The 27396-nt window shown below is 38.4% G+C and overlaps 1 protein-coding gene and 1 long non-coding RNA gene across 3 annotated transcripts in view; one reads left to right on the top strand and one right to left on the bottom strand.

Moving 5' to 3' along the window:
* The window catches only part of LOC140526332 (uncharacterized), a 162259-nt gene that overhangs the window by 97947 nt on the left and 36916 nt on the right, over positions 1-27396 (bottom strand). The window contains exons 3-4 of the long non-coding RNA XR_011974319.1: positions 23898-23996; positions 8527-8719 (exon numbers count right to left, since the gene is read on the bottom strand). This is a non-coding gene — a long non-coding RNA (uncharacterized lncRNA). The remainder of the gene's footprint in view (positions 1-8526; positions 8720-23897; positions 23997-27396) is intronic.
* On the top strand, positions 7122-26190 carry LOC140526323 (glutathione S-transferase-like). Of its 2 annotated transcripts, none has more exons than XM_072642455.1 (7): positions 7122-7484; positions 8400-8506; positions 10132-10183; positions 16774-16906; positions 18375-18516; positions 23725-23856; positions 25104-26190. In XM_072642455.1, exons 1-7 carry the CDS (start codon positions 7481-7483, stop codon positions 25254-25256), a joined length of 723 nt encoding a protein of 240 aa, XP_072498556.1. In that variant the 5' UTR covers positions 7122-7480; the 3' UTR covers positions 25257-26190. The 2 variants fall into 2 exon arrangements, with proteins under 2 accessions (XP_072498556.1, XP_072498555.1); XM_072642454.1 differs by having other exon boundaries at positions 7161-7484; positions 18375-18531.

Raw genomic sequence — 27396 nt, 5'->3', positions numbered from 1 at the left:
CTATGAATGACTTAGCAATTGTAAGCAATGCTATGATCCAAGACAATTTCAAAGGACTCATGATGAAAAATGCTATCCAAATCCAAAGAAAGAATTGATGGAGACTGAATGCAGATTGCGGCATACTAATTTAACATTCTTTATTTTTTGGTGTTTTTTTTTCTTTTGGTCTGTTTCTTTTCTTACAACAAGACATATAAAAATATGTTTTGCATGATTGCGCATATATAACCTATATGAAATTGCTTGCATCCTTAGTGAAGGGGAAGATGAGAGAGGGAGAAAATCTGAAACTGAAAAACTTTTTAAAAAATGAATGTTAAAAATTATCTTTATACATAATTGGAAAAAATAAAATACTGTTTGAAAAAGAATTCATTACAAAATTTTGCTAAGAATTGAAGTCAAACTTTCTGACTAACAGATAATAGCCTCTTCCCTTTTTGGAGACATGGATCCTTTAGTCTCTTTTTGTTTTCCTTCATCATTCAAAGATTACTGACAGTAGCTTAGGGGTCACATATGTTGCTACTATTAGGACGCAGAGAATGTAATTCATCTCAGCCTGGTGACTTGAACATATCTAGAGCATCTAGGTAATCTTGTCATCTCTCTACAAATCTTAATTAGCTTTTATCTCTCCCTTTTGAGCTGACACTATTCTTACAAGACATTTAACACTGAAGGAAAGATAGCTTTTTAGGTAAACTTGTTGAATTTTTACACGTAGTTATATTCTGGTTAGTGGAAAAAAGAGAAGCTCTAGCATGTTTTGCCTCAAGCCATTATTGAAATAGAACTTTTTTCCTCAATAAAATTCTTTGGTAAATTGACAAATTGCCTATGAAAGGCAACTAAGTGGCATGGTGGATAGAGCAGTAGGCATGGAATCAGGACATGTTGGGTTCAATCCTCTTTGAAAATGAAGGACAAAGAACATTAAGCACCTACTATGTGGCAGTCTATACTAAATGCTAGAAACACAAATGTAGCCTACATACAAGTTCTGAGGCTCTTTATGCCAACTCACCCTTACACAGATGAATTGAGTCAGTCAATAAATATTTATTAAGTGCCAAGTGTGTGCCAGGCACTGAGCTAAGTACTGGGGATAACTGGAAAGGCAAAAGATAGTCCCTTTCCTCAAGTTGCTTACAATGTGTCTTTCCCTCAGGTTTCTAGGAATATTTTGGCAGGGAAGTGAAATGGTCAGGTCAGTGCTTTAAGAATATTGATTTGGCAGCTGCGGGGAGAATGAATAACAGAGAGGGAAGACCTGAGGCAGGAAATCCAATTGGGAAACTATTATAGTTTAGGCTAGAGGTGATAAAGGCATGAGCTAGGATGGTGGAGAGAAAGGAATGGGTGAACTGAATAAAGTACCAGCAATCTACTATCTATTATCAAAGGACCATACATGTTGAATTTAGTGAGATTCATCACCAGGTTAGCCATGGAGGTGATACATCTATCAGCTGCAGCAATTCACAGAGATCTTCAAAATAGAGAGGTTTGAGTATGCATTGATAGAGTGAATATCCACACCAAAGAAAATCATACATCCCTGCAAATTTTTAAAAGTCCACTCACCAAGCATTTTATACATATCATGATCATTTTTAACATCATCATAGTTGGGCATTTATTAAGAGCCTACTATGTGCTAGGCACCATGCTGAGTTCTTTAGACATATTATCTTATTTGATCCTCACAGCAACCATATGTTATTATCCCTATCTTACATTTGAGGAAACTGAAGCAAACAGAGGTTTAGTACCTTGCCCAAAGTCACACAGCTATTAAATATCTGAGGTCACATTTGGATGTAAGGTCTTCCTGACTCAAGACTCAGTGCTCTATCCACTGGACAACCTGCCATCAGCTTTAGCAAATGCCTTTATAGGTCAGGCTAGGCATGGGAGGATGTGGGGAAAAGTTTATGGTAGAAACTTCTTTTTACTGAGAATGATTGGCAACATATATGCAGAATGAACGAGCAATGGATGTACTTCTAAAAGAAGAAAGCAGTTAAACACGAAAGACTAGAATCATATACATTTTTCCTTTCCGCCTCACAAGGGAAATGGATCTGGTACCTCCCATGATCTGGAAAATCTGCACACAATTTTTTGGCCCTCCCTTAGTACCAGAGAAGAAGTCTGAATTATTATGGTATTAAAATAAAAAATATGTTGATATTATACAACACTATATATGTTTTATGCATTTCTTATTTTCTAAACTTTTTCTGTATAGTCTGCTGCACTTTGTGTGTCCTCTGTGGCTTCTACAAAACTCCCCCCAAAATTTCTGTTTAATTTCTTACGTTGAGTTGCGACATATTGAAACCTCAATGGGAAAAATCATGATATGAAAGGGATAATTGTACTCGTAGAACTGGAAGGGACCTTAGAGTTGGTTTAGTTCGACCTGTTCATTTCAAAGGATTATATGTATTTATTTATTTGTTCCTACTTTTGTGGCAACAAACTAATTTGTTGCTTGATAATAAAGAAAATTTGTCTGGCAATATATACAATATTCTTTCCTAGTAGTCCCCTACTGTTCTGTTATGAGGGAGGATGTTATGTTTCATTATGTCCCTCCGGACCTTCGTTGACTTTTGCAGGGCTCAGCAAAGTACAGATCAATTACTTTAAATATAAAAACGTTCTATGAGGTAGAGGTGAGGGGAGAATGCTTTCTTTTACCAAGTGGGACAACCCTCTCTCCCAGAAGCCTTCTTTGATCTGCCTCCTAGCCTCTTCACTCAATCAAAACTACTCCCTCCAAAGTTCCCAGTGATTTCTTGAATTGTCAGACCCACTGTCCTCTCCTGGATCCTTATCTTTCTTGACCTCTCTGCAACATTACACACTGCTAACCACCTTCTCTGCTTGGATTCTCTCTCATTTTGGGTTTTTCAGGACTGTGCCACCTCTTGGTTCTCCTTCTACATGTCAGACTGTTCCTTCTTAGTCTCTTTTACTGGATCTTTGTCCAGTTGACTGCCACTAACTGGGGATGACCCCCAAGGCTCTATCTGGGCCCTTTTCTCTTTATACCCTCAGTGATCTCATCAACTCCCATTGGTACAAATATCATCTCCATTAAGATAATTCTATGATACACAGACATATCTATATCTGTCTTTCTGTCTGTCTATATCTGTCTAGCCCCACTACAATTTTTCCTGAGCTCTAGCTCCATTTTACCACCTCCCTGTAGGACATTCAAACTGGATGTCCTATACGCATCTCAAACTCAAATGCCCCAAAAAAGAACTCAGTGTTTTCCTCTCCAAACTCTCCCCACTTGTCACCTTCTCCTCCTACCCACTCTATGTGGAAACTCTAATCAGTTTCCAAATTTTATAAATCTTATAACTTCTTTCTCTATAAAATCTCTTGCAGATATTCCCAGCCAGCTCTCCAGTTAGGCCCTTTTCTCCCTCTACCTGGACTAATGCAATAGGTTTCTAATTGGTCTCCTTGACTCAATTCTCTCCCCATTCTACTCTATCCTCAACTCAGTTGCCAAGATGATTTTCCTAAAGCTTTGGTCTACCCATATCATGTCCCTACTCAACTAACTCCAAAGGTTTCCTATAACCTTGGAGATTTAATTTAAAGTCTTTTGTTTGACATTTAAAGCTTCTCACAACCTGGATCCTTCTTACCTTTCCAATATTCTTGCATTCTGTTCCCCTCCATGTTCTGTATGATCCAGCCATAGTGGCCTACTTTCTGTTCTTACACATGACACTCCATCTCCCATCTCCAGGCCTTTGTTCTGGCTGTTCACCAAACTTTGATTGTTTTTCCTCCAACCCATTGACTCTTGGAATCCCTGGCTTCCCTTAAGTTCAGCTCAAGCAGTGTGTCTTCCAGGACACCTGTCCTGGTCTCACCAGCTGCTAGTGCCATCCCCTCAAAGATCATCTGTCATTCATCTGTTTATGATATAAGTTGTTTCTCAATTAGGATGTAAGTTTTTTGAGGGCAGGGACTGTTTTTGCTTTGTCTTTGGCTCTCTAGCACTTGGCACAGTGCCTGGTTCATATTTAGTGCTGAGTAATTGCTTCTTGATTGATTCATGGTCCTTGAGAGTCGATATGGCTAAAAAATCCATCACTCTGTAGCCACCTTGCTACACCTTCACCTTAGGCTAGTCTATAGAACAGAGACACAAGGTCTATCCATCTACCAGTACTTCATACTGCTCAAGTTCTGTAGAACCTTACAGAAGTTGTGCTTCAGTGGCATGGTATTCAAGAGACCTGTGTCACCTCCATGCTATTAAAAGGAATTAGAGATTGGGAATGATCAAAGGTCTAAAGCAGCATTATCACTATCTGGTCCCATGGGTGGGCTGGTAAAATTTTATAGTACACTAGTCAACTGACTGTTACTAGATATATCTGTCTTTCTCCTTCTATCTGGGGCCCTGCATATTGAACTTGCTTGTTAGATTTGTGTCTCTCAGACCACACGCCAATTTACCTGGCAGCAAATAGTGGATACCAGCCTATACTCGTCCATCATCCCCTGGATGTGACCAATACTTGGTTCCAGTCAACCTCCTCCTTGGGACCCACTGTGGCAGGGACAGCTCTACACCCCTTTTCAGCCTGAAGAAACTACAGAAGCCGAGACCTTTGTCCCTTTTCCCAAATGAATATGGGTGCCAGCTCTTTGAGGGGGGGGGTGGCGGGGTGGGATGATGGAATCCTAATAAAGCTGCCCCCAGGTCCAATATTCTAACTTCCCTGCAGGCCTCACTGAACAGCAGGTCCACTGCCCCTACCTAGCCACTCATCCTGTCCCCCATACACACTTAATATCCTAACTTCCTCATATATTCCTCATTGTACAGAGAACAGTAGGTGTGTCCATATGATGGGACCCAGTCACTGCCCCCAGTCCCATTCCTCATATTTTCCACAGAGACAGCAGGTGTGTCCATGCACTGAACCACAACCACATCCATCTAGTCTCAGACAGGACCACAATAACCAGCCAATCAGAAAGCAGCACCACCAGGACGCCCAAGCAGGATGTGGACCCTGAAACAATAGAAGGGACTTTCCCTAAGCAGGCACCTGTGCAATAATAGTAAAGAACTGACCTAGAGTGAACTTGTGACGTAGAGAGTCTTATTATAACATCATTTTCATACATACATACCTCCCAATGGATTTTTCTGTATGCATTGTGAATAATCACATGCATAGTTCCACTGCTCCTGGAACCACTCCTCTATTATCTAATCCTATAACAATCCCCTCCTGCTTTTTTAATATTCACGATTTCTGTTATGTAATTGCATCTTTACCCTATAAAAATCCATCTTGCTTTCTCTGAAGTTGCTGGTTCCCCTTGGAACTTAGCCTGCATCACAAGAGGTATTAATCTCAATAAATGCCTATGCTTGGATTAGAGGTGCTTTGACTGAATTCTTTGAGACAGTACCATAACACATCATGAGTAATAATATTATTAAAATTATCCTACTATTAGAATTAGAAATAGCTTGTAGATTTTCATAGGTAGATTAAATTTTTTTTCTGGATTCAAAAATTAAGTATCATGGCTAAATTTGTAAAACAGATAGTACTGTGATGAATAAAAGCAGACTAGTATAAATCAAGCAAGAGGCAATGTAGCATAATGGTTGGAGGGCTGAGTCTTGAAGATAAAAAGACCTGGATTCAAATCCTACCTCTGATACTTACTGGTTAGATTTATACTTTAGAAAACTCATTGTGACAGCTAGGTGTGGACAGGAACGAGGAGAGACGCAGTTAGAAGGCTATTCAGTCAGTCAGTCAACAAGCATTTATGAAGTGCCAGGTGCCAGATATGGTGCTAACTAAGCACTACAAAGTAATATGGGCAGCAAGGTGGCATAGTAGATAGAGTGCTAGGCCTGGAGACAGAAAGACCTGAATTCAAATTTGGTCTCAGATATTTCCTAGCTGTATGACCCTGATCAAATCACTTCACCCTGTTTGCCTCAGTTTCCTCATTGGTAAAATATATTGGAGACAGAAATGGTGAGCCACTCCAGTATTTTTGCATAGAAAACCCCAAATGGGGTCAGAAAGAGCTGGACATGACTGTGAAGCACTGTGACCCATGAAGTGTGCTAAGCACTGGAGGAATTCGGAAGACTTGAGTCAGAATTGGATCTCAGACACTTACTAGCTATATGACTCCAGAAAAGTCACTTAACATCCATGTGCCTCAGTTTTTTCATCTATAAAATGAGATTATGAATAGTTCCTACCTAACCAGGATTGTTGTAAAGATCATGAGATAATAGTTGTAAAGCACTTTGGAGACCTTAAGGCACTGTATAAATTCTAGTTATAATTATTATTAGCTCCAACTTCAGTCACTGTTATTTCCTAAACTCTTCCTCAAATTTGGGAGGAATATTTTATTTGGAGCTAATGCACTGACAAGATGTTTCCTCCGTATCTTCCAACCTCTCTTTTCATAGCTTCTCATTTCTTCCATGAGGCCTTTCTCCTTTGAAGTGACATAGGGTTCTTTTATTAACATTTTCTCTACAAGTTCTCACAGTTTTATATAAAAAACAGAAATCAGTGCTCTGGGACTTCACTCTTCTGCTTACTCAGGTATACTGACTAAAAGATAATTAAGTTATGTAAAGGATGGCAGGAGGCAGGTAGGTGGAGAAGTGGATAGAGTGCAGGGCATGGAGTCAGGAGGTCCTGAGTTCAGTGTGGTCTCAGACACTTTTAGACCATGGGCAACTCACTGAACCCTGTTTGCCTCAGCTTACTCATTTGTAAAATGAACTGGAGAAGCAAACAGCAAATCACTAGTATAGTATGTCTGCCTAGAAAACCCAAAATGGCGTCAAGGAGAATCAGACACAGCTGAAACTACAACAATCAAGATTATGGTCTTGGTTGCACTGACAGGAATGTAGAAATGCCAGCTCTGTCCTTGAATCACACAATGTTCTTTAAAGCTATTAAAGTTTTGATATCATTTAACATGTCCTTGGCACTATCTGCAAAACTCTTTTTTTTAAAAAAAATTTCAAGAAATATTTATTGTTTCTCTTGTGTGTACTCTGCTCAATGTAGGGGTTATAAGGGAAAAATGAAAACAATCTGCTTTATAGTAACTTGACATTTTGCTACAAAATTCTTCATAGGAACTAAAAGGAATAGTCAAAATATCAAGGTGGCTTGGAGAAGTCCTTTGAAGGAGGATACTGAACATCGTTAAGCTCAAAGAGCTAAAAACAGCATTAACTCCAGGCATGTTGGCTGGACAGTCTCACAAGAATGCTAACACTTCCTCTGAAGAAAGAGCCCCAACCCCAGCTGAAAACTCCAGCCATTTGAGGAACAGAGTAGAACATCAGTGGAGTATACACAATTATCTGGGCAGTGAAGCACTGAAGCGATTCCAGCTGAGCCAGCCATAACCCTGGGATCTTATGGGTAATATTCCCATTCTCATTGGCAGCATGGGAATCCATGTGAAATTGTATTTCTTTATGTCAATTTGAAATGAGCCCTTATGGCAAGATAACAATGTATATTTTATTATAATGGATTTCTCCAGTGGAGAGGAAACAAGGTGTTCTATGTAGACAGATAAGCCACTTCAGCCTCAGGAAGACCTGGCTTCTAATCCTGCCTCTGACTCCTACTGCCTGTGTGACCCTGGGCAAGCAAATTGCTTGGCCTGTCCTAGGCAACTGAGACTAGAAAGCCCAGGACAATGGCAAATGTGCTATTGGTAGAGGGAATTTCCTTTCCAGGGAGCTTACTATGTAAATCAAAGCACAGATCTACATGATTTTGATATTTGTCCTAAATGAAAACTTTTTTATTCAATGTATGGTTCCTGGGTTTTGATAGTGAATTCACTATCAGATTTTGGGTTTTGATGGTGAATTACTATCTGCATAACTAGAATCACCCCCAAACAATACCTAGAGTAAAAAAGGGCATTATATAAGATCCATGATACTCAGATCTACATGACCCACACTGATATGATAAAAATTATTCTAGCAGACATTCCTTACACAATTAAAGAAACACCATGTTTCCATTTCAAATATCCTGTGTGCACCAGGTTACTCACCAAAGTCCCAAATGCATTTCAATCAGTTAAATAGATTCCCTACCTACCAGCCTTCAGTCTGCCTTTGGAGAAAAATGAGAGGTCTGAAGCCTGCCCTTCACATGATTCCCCTCCCTCTTCTCCCCTCCCCAATCTGCCCTCTCAATCAGTTGCCCTGAGAGTTTGGGCTTTCCTTATATATAACCAGAGGAGTCAAGATTACAAAAAGGACAGCTTGTACATCTAGGTCTGAGTCAGACTGTTTGTTCTCTCTTGTTTTTCAGAACACCAGGAACTGAAAATCATGACTGGGAAGCCCAAACTTTATTACTTTGATGCAAGAGGCAAAATGGAATCAGTGCGCTGGCTGCTGGCAGCTGTGGGTGTAGAGGTAGAGGTTTCATTTCTTACATTTATTCTTTTTCTTCGGACTGAGTGAATATTTACTAGTGGATAAGTCACATGGTGCTTACTGAATGACTCTCTCCAAAAAAAGGGGTCTAATCACTGTAATCACCAATTTTTTTCTTTAACAGTGAACTGAGTCTCAGGAGCAAGTTGAAAGTCCCATTTATCTTGATAATTAAGTGTTGATTGAGTTCTCCTGAAAGTGGAAACATAACATAGCAGAAAGGTCACTACACTTGGATTCAGCAGATGCAGGGCCAAATCCTGGTGATAACACCTTTAGGCAAACCTCCTTGCATCTCTGAGACTCAGTTTTACCACTTGTAAAATGTAGGAGTTGGATTAAATTATCTCTGAAATTTCTTCTAGCTTTAACATTTTGTGATCTTTGCCTATACTGTAATGATGCTTTAAAAAAAGTTTTCTGTGCTTTAACACAAAGAACGATACTATTTTTGATTAATTTCACTAATACACTATTATTGCTTACTATTTTTATTAATTTAAAAGCCCAACATTTTGGACATTTAAAACTATCAAGAAACAAAGAATGTGTTGGTTCCTAAAGATATTTAAACAATTTTCATTTTTGTGGACTTAAAAAAATATTCAGTCAGGATTAGGGAAGGTTTAGATTCATTTTATACAAGGTCTTCCTAAAGTTTTTGTGAAGTTTCTAAACCTTTAAACATTAATAATTTAATGATATGCTAGAAACGTGTAGTAATCTTTCAGGTGGTAAGGAATGATTTTTCTGACTCCTCTCTTATACTGGTAAATCACTTCCCCTCTCTGGGGTTCAGTTTCCTCTCCTGCCAAATGAGATTAGACAAGATAATCTCCAGTGTCCCTTCCAGCTCTTCCCGCTTCCTAGGATTTGAGGGACTTCAATTCTCCTAATCTGTTCTGCTCTGTCACAAGATCAAAAATACAACTACTTTGTGGACAGAGGTGTAATGTGGTTACTGTAAACTTGAACAAATTTCTTTTTAAGTATTGGTAAGTTCTTTCTATTGTACCTACAACCTAGGTTAAGCATAAAAGTCTGCAGAGGTTTTATGAGGACCCTGGGTGGATACACATATTAGGTTAGTATGTAATGAGTATTAATTATTGTTATTCTAAATGAATTAAAATTTAAAAAATAGATTTATAATTACAATATAAGTTAGTTGTCTTAATGTCTATATTGCAAATATCAATAGATAGAACTCACATAAACAGAAGCTCTTGGGTGGGACCTCAAAAATATTGCATTAAGAATGTGAAGGGAGATTGTGAGAATAAAAAGTTTGAGAAGTGTTGGATGAGAGCATCCTATGATTATAGATGTAGAGCTGGAAGGAACCTTGGAGGTCATTTAATCCAAAGTCCTCATTTTTACAGAGGAGGAAATTTAAGTCCAGAGAAGTTATATGACTTGCCCAGGGTCACCCGCTAGTAAATATGTACCTAAGGCAGGGTTTAAACTCAGGTGTTTGTGACCCCTAGTCTTGTGCTCTACCCATGATACTACTTAGTTGTCTTAAGTGATCTCTAAGGTCCCTCCCAGTGTTGAGGTTTTATGATTCCATTGCTGATACCCTGGTGTGTCCTTCTCCTTTCTAGTATGAAGAAGTACTTTTCAAAACAGCTGAAGATTTTGAGAATTTAATTAAGGGTGAGTTCACAGCCCTGCTGTTCTGTACTGCTCCATGAAGATTAGATTAACTGCCATTGCCTTGTCTGGTATGATACACAGAAACTCTCTAGGATCCCTCCTAGCTCTGAAGTCCTCTGGTGCTACAGTTGTGAAAAAGTATGTTATAAATCATAGCACAGATGGGGAATTACATGGAACAGTAGACAAGTGTGCTTTTCTGTACCTCAGAGGTGGGGTTGGAATTTCAAAACAAACACATCAGGAAAGAAAGTAAAGTTTTTTTCCTCCTGAAACAAAGGGCCCTTACCTTCTATAGAGGAATGTGGTGGAAGTAAAGAGTGATGGGATTTAAGACTGGAAAGGTTAGGTTGCAGCTGGGTCATGTGATTCCATGAGTTCGAAGAAAGACTAGGCAAATGGGAGTTATTGGAAGGTGGTTTTTTTTTGGTAGAAATAACTTGATAATTGCTGCATGTCCTTGCTATTTTCTTGACTATAAAGTGGGGATGATGATATAGTTAGTACCTGCTTCCTAGAGTTGTGAGGATCAAATGAGATAATATTTTTAAAAATCCTTAGTGTAGGACCTGGCACATAGAGACACTTCATAAATGCTTATTTCCTTCGTTTTTTCCAGAAGTGGGTCCCTCAAGCCTCTATCCCCTTAGAAAGTAAAACTTTATCCTCTGAAGCAGAGTCCTAGCTCTCTGTAAACTGTCTTAAGGCAGCTAGTTGGTATAGTGGATAACTTGCTGAACTTGGAGTCAGGAAGACCAGAGCTGGAATCTTTTCTGAAACCCTTGCTTTGTGACCTTTGTGCCCAGTGATCTGGAGCAAGTCACTAAACTTTCAGTCTCAATTTTCTCATTACTAAATCGCTCAGGGCTGTTGTGAAATCAAATGAGATAATACATGCAATGCAAAGTTCTTTGCAAACTAAAAGTGTTTTTGATTAACTGTGGGATCAAAGAACCCAGAATTCAGGAAATAGGAATGTTGTGACATTGAGTAAGGAGAATGAGGGGACAGCAGACTTGACCTAGCTCAAGAAGATGAATGGACAACATAACAGTCTTATAATGAATGAACTAAGCAAAAATTTAACACTTGTACAAAGTTCTTTCTTTATAATAATGTATGCAATACAAGTAGTATTAATCTCATTTTACAGATGAGAAAACTAAGGCTCAGAATTCTCCAGGGTAAGACAGCTAGGAAGTGGAAGAACCTGGATCCACATCCAGGGCACCTGATTTTAAATCTAATGGCCACCATATCATACATTACTGCGACCTAAGGAGTACCAGGAAGTTCCCATCTAGCCTCTGTTGTAGAGTAGTTTTCATATCTGAAATTCTTTTGGGGTATATATTAATCTATTCGGGCATATTCTTGTAAAATGCAAGCACCCCTTGAAGTGGCAATATATGCATTAATTTGCTAATACCATGACATGAATCAGCTTTCATTCATTAAATAAGTATTTACTAAATGACTAGTATTTGAGGAGCTCTGAGTTAAACGGTTAAAGAAAAATGCAAGAATAAATAAAACAGAAGTTCTACTCTCAAGAATTTTACAATCTAGTTGAGGTGAGAATTTCTAAGATCCTTGATAGCTATGATCCTAGAATTCTAATTTTTACTCCCAAATTGTAGATTCATAAAGATTAAAATATGACTGTCACAAGAAAGCAGTAGAAAGGATTGTGATGTCAGAGGATCAGAAAAGACTACGTGGAGGAAGTAGTATTTGAGTTGGATCTTCCAGGATGGGTAGGAGGCCAATAGAAGGAGATAACAGGGAGAAGCATTCCAGGAATAAGGCACAGAAGTCTATGGACAGAGTTTGGCCAGAAATTCATGATTAATATAATGAAGAGATGTCATATTCCTGGGAAGCTGCCCTTAAGTGAAGTAAATACCAGATTAGAATGTAACTGGGAAATGTTTAAGAAAATAAATAAAAATACAACACAGCTAATGTTAATTTGTGATTTTCTAAGTCAATATGTAGCCCAAAGGGATCCTTTCCAGGTGGCACAGTGGATGGAGTGCCAGCCCTGTAACCAGGTAGATTTCTCTTCCTAAATTCAAATCTGCCTCAGACTTTTACAAGCTGTGTGATCCTGGGTAAGCCACAGGATTAACCCTGTTTGCCTCAGTTTCCTCAGCTGTAAAATGAGCTGGAGAAGGAAATGGAAAACCAATCCAGTATCTTTACCAAGAAAACCCTAAAAAAGTTCTCAAAAGATTTGACATGAGAAAAACGACTAAATAAGAAAAAATTTGAAATGAGGTTAGAAAAGTCCACTGGATCTGGACTGGGGGTGGGAGACAATAGAAACCAATCAAAGTCTTTTTTCAGCAAGAATAGAGAACATGATCAGTCTTGTGCATCAGAAAGATTAATGTAGTAGTATGTTGGATGGAATGGTCAGGAAGTATCTGTTGGGAGGTAATTACAAAAGAAACAGAAGCTCATAGAAATAGAGAAAGAAGGTTCCTGAGGTCCTCTAGTCTAGCCCTCTCATTTTATACATGAGGAAACTGAGATACAGGAAAGTTAACTGAGTTGACCAAGGTCACATAGGCACAAGTAGCAAAGCCAGGTGTCCTCTGGTTTAAAATCCAGTAGTCTTTAAACCATACCACAGTGTCTCTTCTTATAGGAGAAAAGGAATGAGGACCTCAATATGGAGCATTGAGATTATGGGTAATGAGGCAGTGGGGATGGTAAGGCAGAAATGAGAGCACTTGATGACTGACTGGACATGTGAGATAGGGTGAAGGAGAAGTAAAAGATGGCCCTGGAGCTGTGAGCAGGTGTCCCTGAAGATGGTAGTGTCATTGGCAAGAATAAAGAAGGCAGGAAGAGGGTCAGATACTGGTGGTGATTTTTTTGGAGGTGGGGGGGTTAAGGAGGCAGAAGATAATGAGTTCAGTTTTAGATACATGGAATTTGAGGTGCTGGTGTTACCTCCAAGTAGAGATGTCCAGAAGGCAGCTGGAATATGAAAGTTGTTAAAGAGGTCAGGACTAGAGATATTCCCATTAGATCTCTGACTAAGTCTGGGATCCTGGACATGACAGGTGAGCCTTATGTTGCCTGGCAACCGACCGCACACCCTTTTCCTGCCATTTTCAAACTATGCTGCCTGCATACTGGCCACCCTCCTTATCCCCATTACACTAGAACTCACACTCTGGCCCTGATATCCTGGGTTCTGATATGTGTGTTTGGCCAGTAGGACACTTCCCAATCCTATTTCCAAAAGCATTTCTTTCCTGATTTCTATTTACCCTTTATGCATTGTCTTTCCCCTTTGGAACTGTAAGCATCTACAAGGCTGGGAATGTCTTGCTCATATTTTTATCCCTAGGGCTTAACACGTGACTGGCATATAGTTAAGGGCTTAAAAAAGGCTTCATGTAGTTACACATACAGGAGTTACACATACAGAAGGGATAGCTGAAGCTGTGGGAAAAGATAAAAAGCACTGAGAGAGAATGTAGAGATTCAAAAGGAGAGAGTCAAAGTCAAGCACAGAGCCTCTGGGAGTGGATTTTTGCAATAGGAGGTCATTTGGTAACCTTTAAGAGCAGTTTTAATACTTTTGTAGGTAGTTTTTCTATTGGTAAGGACAAATGCAAATCACTTCCTCCCTATGCCCCATTCTCACATGAAAACACTAGCACATAACTGGTATGAAATGTTCTGTATTGATATGCTTGTGGTGTCCTTGGAGAATGTTATGTAGTCCATTTTTACCACTGCATGGGATAAAGGAAGGGAATAGATAAATCAAAAATCAATTATTATTGCCACTCTGTGCCAAGTACTATTCTAAGATCTGGGGATACAAAGAAATCCAACAACAAATGAAGGCAAGACTTTATATTCTAATGGGGGAGAAAACACACAAGAGTGGTGGCCAGGAAGAGGAATATTGATTTGGACAGTTACTGGGGTGGTGAGTGGAGCCTTAGAGGAGTAGACTGACATAACCTTTCTAGTAGCAATGAATTTATTGATTTGATTGTGGGTCCAGCCTTGGAAAGGAGGTGGAGGCCACAAAGAGTATGAGCCAGGGGGGAAAGTAACTACTGAACAAGAGACATCTGGGAAAAGAAGTGAAGCATGGGTGGGGCCAGTGTGATATAAGAGATTCTAGGCATTCACCAATCCTACAAAAGGCCCCAGATTAAGAAGAGTTCTACAGCATAAAGGTTAAGTCTACAAGGCATCTCCTCTGGGCTAGCGAACAAAGGCAGTTGGTCTGGCCAGAAGAAAGATGGGACGTAAAAAGTGGTGGGATACAAGATTGCAAAGGTTATGAAGGTCATGGAAGAGTTTGAATTGTTTTGTTTTTAATCTTATGGTAATTTTTTAATAGATTTAAGAAATTACAATAAAGCTCATGCTTTAACAAATGTTAGTAAGCAATCAAATTGCAACAAAGAGAGAAATAAATCTGATTTGTCCTACAATGCAGCACTGCCTTCTTATGGTACTCAAAGGATTAAGTTTTACATTCAGCAAATAAATTTTAGCTTAATGAAGATCATCCATTTCTACATATCTTACTGGTAAAACTTAAGCAGAAAAGAATCAGATTAAATCTTTTATTTATTTACAAAATAAGCATCTAGTGAAACAAAGGTATGGAGAAGTTTGGTTTTATATGAGCCCCCAAATTACTTTTCAGGCATTTCCTTCTATTTCTTAGTCATTAAGTCCATAGGTTTAAACATTAACTCAGTACAAATATATAATAAACACACTGTATGCCAGCAAGGGTATAAATGCCAACTTATTTTTTACATAAAAGGGAGAGAATGTAATTAAAAAACTGATTAAAGAATTAATCATCACCACCCAAAGCAGAGACACATTATTCTGTGGTACTGCTTTATCTTTGTAAAATCACAAATATTGCTTCTGCCTTCAGGACAGCTACTTATGCAAAAAATAAATAGTAGACAGCAAAAAGTTTAGGCAATCTTGTTAAATAAACATCCTAAGAGTTTGTCTAACTGCTCAAAAAACTGAAGAATTTCCAACATGTCGCTTACTTATCATTTATCACATTTAAACAGAAGAGTATCAGTGTATTATATACAAAAGCTATATTACGAAGAGGGAGTCATGGGAGTTTTTGTGCAAAGAAGTAACTTGATAATTGTTATTGTTCCAAAAGACTTGGAAGAACAGATTGGAAAAAAAAAGACTGGAGGTATGGAGATTAATGAGAAACATATTGAAACAATTTAGATAGGAGTTGAGAACTAGGGTATGGCAGTGGGAGTTGGAATGAGGATGGATTAGTCTATCAACAAGCATTCATTAAGCATCTACTGTGTACCAGCTACTCTTTAATGCATGTCAAATATGAAAAAATGAAAGTCTTTTCCCTCACTGAGCTTATATTCTTTAAAAGGAAGTAATATACATAAATATAATTTACATAGCATTTTAAGGGCTACAAAACTCTTTATAAATTTAATCTTTACAACAATCCTGTAAACTTGATGATGCCTATTTTACATATGAAGAGGCTGAAGCTAACAGGTTAAGTGATTTGCCTAGCACCACATAGCTAGCAAGTATCTGAGATAGGATTTGAAATCTGGTCTTCCTAATTCCAAGTCCAGGACACTGTCCACTGTGTCACCTATGTGAGTTGTTGTTTTGTACTTCGTTGCCAAAGAAGACCATACCATGAGAGAAATAATGACGTGACTTGCACTTGACTTTGTTTTGAGTGAGGGAGGGCTGTGCAGGTCACCAGCCTCACTTTCTCCTCCTGAGCCATCTGGATCCAGTGACCAGATATTCATCAGGATGACTGGAGATGGCCCAGGATACACTGGGAGATCTTGGACCCTTTAGGCCAAGGTCTATTCAGGTATTCACTTAGGGTGAGGTAACACCCATTCATTTAAGAAGTAGTCAGGGGATGACCCCTTTAATGAGCCAAAGAAAAAATAATTAAATCAAGTTGGGAGGGAAACAGCAACAGTTAGTATTGATAATCACTCTTAAGCCACAGGGTCCACTTAAGTGGAGCCTGGGCAGAGGCCCAGTGTTGTCCATTCTATGGGCTTCAGAGTGTAGTAGGTTTAAGATTTTGGGAAAAAGAAGGGAAGGGAAGGGAAAGGGAAAGGGAAGGGAAAGGGAAAAGGAAGGGAAAGGGAAAGGGAAAGAGAAGGAAACAGAAAAGAAGGAAAGGCAAGAGAAGGGAAGGGAAGGAAAGGAAAAAAATCTAGCCAGTAAACCCCAAGTTAACTGAGCATCCTCTGGCGATCCTAATTTACCTTCCTTTGGATAGGAGAAGGAAGGGGAGGAGGAAACAAAGCAGAGGAAGAGCTGAATTACTCAGCTACCTGGGTCCCCATTCAGTCAGCTGGTTCTGCTACTTATGTGAGTAAATGCAGGGCAAGGGAATAAATATATATTAAACAAGGCTTGTAACCTTGTTGGGCCTCAGTTTCCGCCACTGTAAAATGAAACAGATCATTTCTTGGGCCCCTTCTGTTTCTGGCACTATGACCATACTCCAATGAAAGGGAGTGAGCTACTGACTTGACTTTTCTTTCTGTTTTTAGATGGAAACCTAATGTATCAACAAGTGCCAATGGTTGAAATGGATGGAATGTACATGGTACAAACCAGAGCTATCCTGAAATACATAGCTGCCAAACATGACTTGTATGGGAAGGACCTGAAGGAGAGAGCACTGTACAGTAATCATTGCATGTTTATAATAGAACATAGAAGTTGCCTTTTTCATTTTAAGAAATCTCTCCTTAATAATTGAGAATTGTCCTGGATCACATGGCCAGCAGAGTTCAGAGGCAAGACTTGAACCCAGGAAATCCTGACTCCAAGGCTTGCTATTTATTCATTACAACCTCTGCCTCCCAAAGAAATTGTGTTGAACAGTTATCTTCTTTATTGCATAAAAACAATAATGCTTTTATCAGCATATTAGGAATATGTAAAGCTTTCTAACTTCCTTTCCCCATCTGGGATATTCTTGGACTATGTTTGGCCTTGTAGTGGGATCTCTATCAGGCTGAAGAAGCAAAGTGGTGGGAGGTAAAAGGAGAAAAAAAAAGTCTCTAACTACATAGTAGACAGACAATACAAAGTAATATTGACTTTTGTAGACTACTTATCAATCAACCAAAGAACATTTATTAAGCATCGGCCAGGAATGTGTTACACTCAAGGATACAAAAAGGCAAAAAATAGTCCCTGTCCTCAAAGAGCTGATATTCTAACAGACTGCTTATGGAATACATTCTCACCGATATTTTAAGGCCCATATACAATGGACTGGCCCACCCACAGATACATAGATGACTTGCTCAGGAGAGAAAAAGTAATGGCTTTGGATCTCAAAAAAAATACCAATAATAACAATTTTAAAATAATTTTTATTGATTTGAAAAAGCATGAATTCAAAACCAATAAATATCTTTACTACTTATTAACTCAGTTTTAAAAATTAATTTCTGTGTTTATTAACTCATCATAGAAAGGCCATACTGTATACTGGAAAGCAACCCACATTGGATGAATCATCCACACGCATTTAAGCACCTATTATATGTTAGGTACTGTTCTAGGCTATGGGGATATTAAAACAAAGAAAGAAAATAATTTGGAATAATTTTTATTCTTAAGGAATTTTTAGGTTCTGGAGTCAGAAGAAACTGGATTCAAACTCAGGCTTGGATGCTACCTTTTTGACTCTTGAAAGGTTATTTAACCTCTCAGTGCCCTGATGAAATGATAAGTGACAGGTGATTTGCCAATTTGTGTGGTTGAGGGAGTAACCCATGCTGATGAAATCATAGGTGCAGACAAAAACATAAAACCAAAACAACTCACAGTGAATTATGCTTTACAACGGTGATTCATGAGATTATGAGCTCCTTGAAGGCAGGGACGGTCTTTTGTCTCTTTTTGTATATGCAATGTTTAACACAGTAACATAACAGGTGCTTAATAAATGTTGATTGATTGATTAGTCTTGTTTATTTGTCTAAACCAAGTGAAAATGTCTCTTAAAACAGAAGTTGATGTTTTTAAAGCCCAAGTCAAGCTTTTTTCCATTTCAAAGAAGATCCTGAAATATACATATATATATATATATAGGCAGTGTTCTTATCCTGAATTTTTTGCCATTTTTCTTTTCCAGAATTGATATATATGTGGAAGGAATGAGGGATCTGAATGACATGATTATCTACCTCCCATTTTCCTTACCTGAAGAAAAACAAAAGAATCTCAACTATATCCTTGAGAGAGCCACTGAAAGGTTCTTCCCAGTATATGAGAAGGTATGGAAAAATGAGGTAGGGAGACTATACGATGTGCGGATAGTCACTGAAATTACAAGCACTTTATTTCATTCTGAGAAAATATGTCACATTGTAGAAGCATGGTACAGAAGGAAGACCACTGGCGCTGCAGACAGAGGATCTGAGTTCGGATCCTGCCTCTGACACTTTTTATTTGTGGAAATGTGGGTACATCACTTACAAACCCTGGACTTGAATTTTCTAACATTTACAAAGTAAGGCAGGGAACTATTATGTTCCCTTTAACTACCCTAATACTGAGAAAGGTCTTATGAGTTACAAAGATGTAACTTTGTAGGAATGTAAACAGTTGAACTTTAACGAGTCCCTTATGGCTTCTCTTCTCTGTTTACCTTTTCATGTTTCTATTGATTCTTGTATTTCAAAGTCAAATTTTCTATTCAGCTCTGGTCTTTTCACAAGAATCCTTGGAAGTCTTCTGTTTCATTGAAATTTCATTTTTTCCCTGAAGTATTATACTCAGTTTTGCTGGATAGGTGATTCTTGGTTTTAATCCCAGCTCCTTTGACCTCTGGAATATCATATTCCAAGCTCTCTGATACCTTAGAGTAGAAGCTGCTAAATTCTGTGTTATCCTGATTGTGTTTCCACAGTACTTGAATTGTTTCTTTCTGGCTGCTTGTAATATTTTCTCCTTGACCTGGGAACTCTGAAATCTGGCTACAATATTCCTAAGAGTTTTCCTTTTGGGATTTCTTTCAGGAGGTGATCGGTGGATTCTTTCCATTTCTATTCTACCCTCTGGTTCTAGAATATCAGGGCAGTTTTCCTTGATAATTTCTTGAAAGATTATGTCTAGGCTCTTTTTTGATCATACTTCTCAGGTATACCAATAATTTTTAAATTATCTCTTCCAGATCTATTTTCCAGGTCAGTTGTTTTTCCAATGAGATAGTTCACATTGTCTTCTATTTTTCATTCTTTTGGTTTTGTTTTATAATTTCTTGATTTCCCATAAAGTCATTAGCTTCCATTTGCTCCATTCTAATTTTGAAGGAATTATTTTCTTTAGTGAGCTTTTGGACCTCCTTTTCCATTTGGCCAATTCTGGTTTCTAAGGCATTCTTCTCCTCATTGGCTTTTTGGACCTCTTTTCCCATTTTGGTTAGTCTAATTTTAAAGGTGTTATTTTCTTCAGCATTTTTTTGGGTCTTCTTTAGCAAGCTGTTGACTCATTTTTCATGATTTTCTTGCACTGCTCTCATTTTTCTCCCCAATTTTTCCTATACTTCTCTTACTTGATTTTCATAATCTTTTTTGAGCTCTTCCATGGCCTGAGACCATTTCATATTTTTATTGCAGGCTTTGGATGTAGGAGCCTTGACTTCACTGTCTTCCTCTGGTTGTATGCTTTAATCTTCCTCTGGTTGTTTGCTTTGATCTTCTTCATCATGAGAAAATACCTTTTCACCCAGAAAGTCAACTTCTATAGTCTAAGTTTTTTCCTTCTTTTTGGTCATTTCCCCAGCTAATTACATGACTTTGAACTCTTTGTTAAGCAGAGGGTATACTGCCCCAAGTTTCAGGGGCTGTCCAGCTGTTTTCAGAGATATCTCTAGGGACCTATAAACTCTCAGTTCTTCCAAAGTGGTATGATGAAAGGAGAAGTGTTTACTCTTCTCTTGGCCTGCACTCTTGTCTGTGAGCAACCACAGGAACTCTTTTCTGCCCTGAAACTATGAGTAGGATTCCCTCTCCACAGCAGCCACCAGGTCTGCCATGCCAGCACTCCTCTCACCCCGGGACCACCACCCAGGTCTGCAACCCAGATCAGTCACTCAATTCCCCCACCATCTGTAGGCCAAGAGCTCCAGAAGCAACCACACTGCATCAGTGGCAGGGGCTGGGGTCAGACCACATTCCTCTCTCACCCAGGTGAGAGAGCTTTCCCCCTGACTTTTGAAGCTGTTTTGCCATTTGTTGGATGAGAAGTCTGGAAACTGCTACTGCTGCCAGTGATTCAGCACTATGAGGTCTGCTCCAGTCTGTGCCAGTGTAGCGCACGTTGGACTGTGTTTCATTCTGAGCCTGGGGAAATAGACCCTTCCTTTCTGCCTTCCAGATTGTCTTTGGTTAGAAATCTGTTTCACTCTGTCATTTTGTTGCCTGCTGCTCTAGAATTTGTTTAGAGTCATTTTTACAGGTATGTTGAGAGGTTTCAGGGGAGAGCTCAGGCAGGTCCCTGCTTCCAGTATGCCATCTTGGCTCTTTCCCTCCACAATCATTTATTAAAGAGTCAACTGCATACTAGAGACTGTGCTCAGCTCTGAGGACACAATGGCATGAGATAGATTCTGCCCTCAAGAAGCTTATATTCTTATGCCTAAAAGTGTGTGTGTGTGTGTGTGTGTGTGTGTGTGTGTGTGTGTGTGGATATAGGTATACACACAGAAATAAGTACAATGTAATTTGGGGAGAAGATGTTACTAAATGGTGAGGAGGGGCAGTCAGAGAGGTCATGATATCAGTAAGATATTATTTCTGAGATGACCTTTGAAGGAACTCAGGACTCTATGAAGGTTGAGGTAAATACTGCATGCATTCTAGGCACTGGGGGGCTCAAACCACACAAACATATGTTGTCAGGACGTAGGATGCCTTTTGTGAGGAATAGGAAGAAGTCCAGTTTGTCTGGACTTCAGACTGTGTGAATGGGTATATTGTAAAATGAAAATTGTAAAGGTAGGTTGCTGTCAGGTTGGTAAAAGCTTTAAATCCTATAATGACAGCATCTTACATTTCTCAAGTGCTTTATGATTATCAAATAGTTTACAAGCTTGATTTTACTTGATCCTCACAACGACCCTGTTAGGGGAACACTGCAAGTATCATGCCCACTTTATGTATGGTGAAATGGAGTCTCAGAGAAGTGCAGTGACTTGCCCAAGGACACACAGTAAGTGGCAAAACTACAAGGAGAATCAAGGTCCTTCTGATTCTCAGCTGAAAATTTCATCCATAAGACATCGGTTCTAAGTTATTAGACTGTGAGTTTACAGATAATAGTTTTACTGGGAAGTGGAAGGCAATATAATATAATATTAGGTTTTGATATCTGAAATCTAGGTTCCAATTCTAGCTCTGCCATTTTCTACTTGTATAAGTTGGAGAAATTGCTTTAACTTCAGTGGGCTCCTTTTCTTCACCTGAAAAATAAGCAAATTGGACTACGTGATCTCGAGGATCTTTGTACAAGTCAATCCCATACATAATTCTTAGTGGCAATGAAGTGAATATTTGCACAACTATTCAATGTACTTTAAGCATATATACTGTGCATTACATTTGACTACGTATGTTGTAGTATCCTCCTCCTGATATGTCACAAGCTCCTTGATGACATAGATTAGATTATTTTTTGCCTTTTTATCCCTATCTTATCTTACCCAATTCTTTGCTGTTGTTTTTTGGTAGTTTTCAGTTGTGTCTGACTCTTCCTGATGCCATTTAGAATTTTCTTGGCAAAGATACTCGAATAGTTTTGTCATTTTCTTCTTCGGTTCATTTTACAGATGAGAAAGTTGAGTCAAACAGGGTTAAGTGGTACGTGTCACATAGCTAGTAAATTTCTGAGATTGGATTTAAACTTTGGAATATGAGTCTTCCTCACTCCAGGCTGGGCACTCTATCCACTATGCTATGTAGGTGCCATGCATGTAGGAAGAATTTAATGAATGTGTGTTGATTTGTTGAATAATGTTTGAGACAGAAAAATCTGTTGTACGAGAATTGTTACACAAATTGTTGTGTGATTACACAAATTGCCTAAATCTCTGTCACTGTGGAGAAGAAATTTATCCAACAGCCTGTCATCTTCAATTTGTGGTGACAGATAATTTACAGACTCCATCATGAGAGAAAAACTACTTTAAAATACTTGGGTTTTTGGTCCTTAGTGAAAAAAAGGTGTTAAGAAAATTTTAGAAACATCACTATCTCAATAATCTATGACTCTTGAAGGCAGACTGTCAATACAACCTGAGAATGTGGTCAACAGATGATCCCATTGTGCCCCTAATATGGGGAAAGGATAAGGACAAAAAAGGGAATCAGATTCTGCTATAACCTGGGTCTAGGATATATCATGTGTTTCATTGATTGCCAAAGCTAGAAGAGACCTTAGCTTGTCCTTGGGATTTGTACATTTTATTTTCAAAGTCTAGTGACTTTACTTAAAAGCTTAAGGATATTTCCTTTTGGTTGAACTATCTCCCTTTGCCCTCCTTCCCAACCTCTACCCCAATTCTAAGATTATTTTTTTCCTCCACTGAGATACCCTTTTATGGCTAAATTGGTACCTCTGTATGATTTTAAATAAATTGTGCAATAAATTTAAATAAATTGTGCCTGTGGGTTATTGCCTATAAGGATATTGACTGCTGTTAAATATTACTACTTATAGTTCTATATCATTGATTACACAGTTGTTGAATTGAATGTGGCCCTGAATTCATTGCTATTGCTGCCTTATTGTATGATACTGCTTTTACGTGTGTGTCTATGCTTCTTGGTTATCATTACCCCACAAGACTACCTAAGATTTTGTTTGCATTTGCACTACTGCTTTGTTGAATACATTTTAAAACAGAATTTGAGCCAAATGGAAATAAAGACTTGGGGCATTTGGTGTGTAGTGGTGCCATGAGAAACTCACTGAGAATTTTTAATTCTAGTAATAATAATAGCTAACATTTATATGACACTTACGATATGCCAGGCACTGTGTTAAGGACTTTACAAATATTATCTCATTTGATCCTTCCAACAACCCTGCTTAGATAGTCGGAAAACAAAATGGGCAAAAGTTTGTTGAGTGGACAAACTGAAATATCTGATCAAGCTTGAAAAAGATATGACAGTCAAGAAGTTTAGACCTTCCTCCACAGCAAGGGTACACCAGGCCTAAAGTCTCTGCAGGAAAGCTAGTAAGTACCATAGTGTAGAAAGGAATCCAGGTTTCCTAACTCCTGGCCCAAAGACTTTTTCTTTTTGAAATGTTCTTTTGTACTGAAGTATCTCTCTCCCTCTCTCATTTGGAGTAATCCATAGTGAGGAATAAGGTTCTGTTGGTTGGAAAGAAATTATTTTGCTTACAAGAGAGAGTGTACCAGGCTATACTTTTTAAATTTTAAATTTAACCTTCTGTCCTTGTCACTGATCCTACAGGTATTAAAAGACCATGGGAAAAATTATCTTGTTGGCAACCAGTTGAGCTGGGCAGATGTACAGCTGCTTGAGGTCATCCTAATGGCTGAAGAACTCAAGTCTGGCATTCTTTCTGCATTCCCTAAGCTTCAGGTAATTCCATCAAAAGTGGTCACCATTCATTGTCTACATACCCATTGCTTCACAGGCTGACTTCCCCTTCAGTTGTCAGCTCCTTGAGGGCAGGGATGGTGTTTGTTTTTTCTTTTTATCTCCAGAGTTTAGTGTATTGCCTAGAGCAGCACAACGAATGATGATTAATACATGATTGCTAATTACCTGACTTAAAGATTTGTGGTTCCTTTCTCTACTGACCCTAAGTCTTTTTATCTCCCAGAGCTTTCTTCAAAGATGATCTTCAGGAGGTTCTGTGGCCCAAAACTGTCATCAACTGCTGAGCACCCTTCTGGTGATGAGTCTTAATGAATTTAGCTGAATGGGGTTTTCAGATGATGGGCAGACAGCCCAGGCTCTGCCCCAAATCAGAGTCTTTTCAGCTTGGTGGGACCACCTAAAACTTTCATTTTACTACTATAGCTTCTGATAATTATTGGTACCTTTCACACTACTTTGAGCAGAGGATTTTAATGGAATACATGTTAGAACAAGGCCCTAAATTGGATAAATTCCTCAATTTATTCACTAACAAATCAAGAGTTATCACCTATTATGCACAAAATAACTGTGCTAGTCTCTGGGAGTAGAGGTAGGGAAATATAAAAATGAATGTCATGATCTTTGCCCTCCATGAGCTTACAATCTATCAAATTTTGCTAAAGCTTTCCTTTTTGATTTCCTATGTAGCTATTTTTATTGTGGGCAAAGGTGGTCGGAGGCCATCATTCACCGGTGTACAGAAATCCTATTGGGCAAACTCAACCCATCAGTGAAAATCAACACTCCATGGCTCAGTCATAGTAGAATGTCTGGGAGTAATAAGAGGTTATGTGACTTGCTCTGAGTCACACAGCTAGTATGTATGACAGGCAGTTGATGCTCCATCTACTACCTCAAGCAGCCACTTCCAATTTGGCTTTTAACAAGTCTATACAAATAATTAATGGGAAAAAAAAAAACCTATGTGGGATATACATTCTGAAAAGAGAAGGCTGTTCCTTCATATATTATATTATATACCTGAAAAGTGGACCTTATACATTGGAGTTCCCAAGGACTTTCAAAAGTCACTGCCAACAGGGTGAAAATGCTTGCCACAGCATCCCCCCAAGGATGAAATAAATTCCAAAGGGTCTTGGCAAGAGCAACCCTGGGGCCTTCCTCCAAAGTGCAAGGCTAATTACTTCATTTACAAGTGATGCCATTTTTTTTTTTCATTTTAGGAGTTCAAAGCTAGAGTCAGCAAGCTTCCCAGGATTCAGAAATTCCTTCAGCCTGGTAGCCCAAGAAAGCCTCCAGTGGATGAGGCAGAATTTGAAATTTCAAGGAAGATATACAAGATTGATAAAAACTTGCTTCTTAAACACATGAGCTGAATATTCTCAAGAGTTCTGAAAAGCACAATTAATATCTCAGTTTCCATCTGTACTCATGCCCACCGTAATACTGGGATGTGCTCCCATAACATTCCTAGTTTCAGTAACTAGCAAATATGATTCCTCCCTACAGAGCTTACTGTAAATCAGAAAACCTAATCTTTACATTGCTTATTATAAAACTTCATTTACTTAGAACTTCACCTAACTCAGGGTTGTAGAATCATAGATTATTTTCTCATTTTTTACTCAAACTTAATAAATAGCTAAATTTAGAGCCAGAAGAAACCTTAGAGGTTCTTTAAAGTAGTTCTATCCCCCACCCAACTACCTCCCCCCAGTGCTTTTTACTGGAACAGTAACTGAAGTCCAGAGTAGTTATGTGAAGCACTCCAAGACCACACAAACAGCAAGTGGTAGAACAGGTATTCAATCTTGGGTCAACTATAAAATATGGATAATAATAGCATTTGCCACCTAGGATTGTTGCGAGGATCAAATGAGATAATATTTGTAAAGTGTTGGCACAGTACCTGGCACATAGCAGATGCTCAAGAAAAGATAGTTCCCTTCCCTGACACCCCCCACTCTATATTCAACACTAATTCCATTGTTATGTTACCTCCCCTCCAATTAGTTTAAAATTTTCTGCATTTGACTTTTGGGAGAAAGTTAGAAATCATGAGTAAATAAAATGGTAATAACTTTATTTTAAGGAATTATTAGATGACACATTAAGTTCAGTATAGATTCTTTAGTTTTATACCTATCCTGATGCTCTTAAAGATCCTCAACAAAAGAAGAAATATTCTGTTATATTTAGGATTTAGGCATGAAGGTAGTCTGATAATGTCTTTGGGAAATTTTCAATTTCAGAAAATGGCTGTTTAACTCTCAGTTAACTAGAAATTTGAATAAAAGAAAATGCCCTTTCTCTCTGTGTCACATTGCTGTGTCATGGTTTTACTGTTATATACTATCAAGTTTTAATACTATCAAGGAAAACAATTGAAGATGAAGTTTGAAAATTTCCCCTTTTGAAATACTCATTGCCTGGTAAACTCAAGAGATAGTTTCAGGATAGAGTCAGTGGTTTCATTTCTCTAAGCAGATAATTTATCTGTGCACCATTTTGTTAGAATTTATTGTAAAGTAAGCTAAGAAGAAACTTACCAATACTTAGAGATAGGGTCAAGGGAAGTCTTAAGCTTTCATTTTGATTACCTAGTTTTTGTGTGTCTCTTACACCCTTTCAGTGTTACTTATTAAGGTTCAATCTTCTAAGCTCAAAGTAAGTCTAACAGTGGTGGGGATAGGGTGGTAAACAGTTGTTTAGTTAATCTTATTTAATCTTCCCACTTCACTTTAATGCTTACATAATGACTGGAGGAGGATGGTTCCTAAAATAAATATTCTCTCTCAGTTCTGGAAGTTGTTAAAAAAAAATCTATATTTCTCTACCCCTTTTCCTCTAAGCTCTGAGCCCCCAGCCAGAGACAGTACTCTGCAAACACATCAGTTTTTCATTTCTCTCTCTTCCTCCTTTCCTGGGACACTTTCTCTCAATTGCCTCCTTCCAACTGCAACCTCAGTAGACATAAACAGAAAAGCAAAGGCCTGTGGTTAATCTTGTTTGTTTTTTTCATAAAAGAAGTAAATGTTTAAAATAAAACAAGACAAACAGACTTTCCCCATACCCAAAGAAAAAACCTTTAGACTCCCATGACGGAATTCAAAAGGAGAAAGGAAACACCAAATTATTGACTTGCCAAGTCACTTCTCTGAGCCTCAGTTTCATCTTCTATAACAGGTTGTTCTAAATGACTTCTAAGGTCCCTTCCAGTTGTAGATCATAGGGAGACTACTTCATGGCGGCGGGGAGGAGTGTGGGAGGAAGCTTTTTAAAGGGGAAAAAAGTCACATTCAACCTAGATTGTTTTATATTATGTATAACTTGTAGAAATTAAATAAAAAACATTTTTTTCTTTTCTTTTTTCTTCCTTCCTTTTGCTTTCTTTCTTTTTTGCCCTGTTGCATTGTTCTTTGTTGTTTTTTATTTTGCCACGTGTATAAGCATGAATGAAACGTAAAAAATCTTTTGTGCTCCCTGAGAAAATGAGCCTGAAGGCTAGAATTTGGC

Source organism: Notamacropus eugenii, chromosome 2 (assembly GCF_028372415.1).
Source record: "Notamacropus eugenii isolate mMacEug1 chromosome 2, mMacEug1.pri_v2, whole genome shotgun sequence".
NCBI classification, from domain to species: domain Eukaryota; kingdom Metazoa; phylum Chordata; class Mammalia; order Diprotodontia; family Macropodidae; genus Notamacropus; species Notamacropus eugenii.
The sequence above is the reverse complement of the archived record's forward strand: the minus strand, read 5'-3'. Positions and strand labels throughout refer to the sequence as shown.

Bases quoted from the DNA above. Each gene is read 5' to 3' on its own strand.
- LOC140526323 (XM_072642454.1), top strand. The intron at 8,507-10,131 runs GTAGAGGTTTCA...TCTCCTTTCTAG, and splicing joins TGGCAGCTGTGGGTGTAGAG to TATGAAGAAGTACTTTTCAA. The intron at 18,532-23,724 runs GTAGGGAGACTA...CTGATCCTACAG, and splicing joins AGAAGGTATGGAAAAATGAG to GTATTAAAAGACCATGGGAA.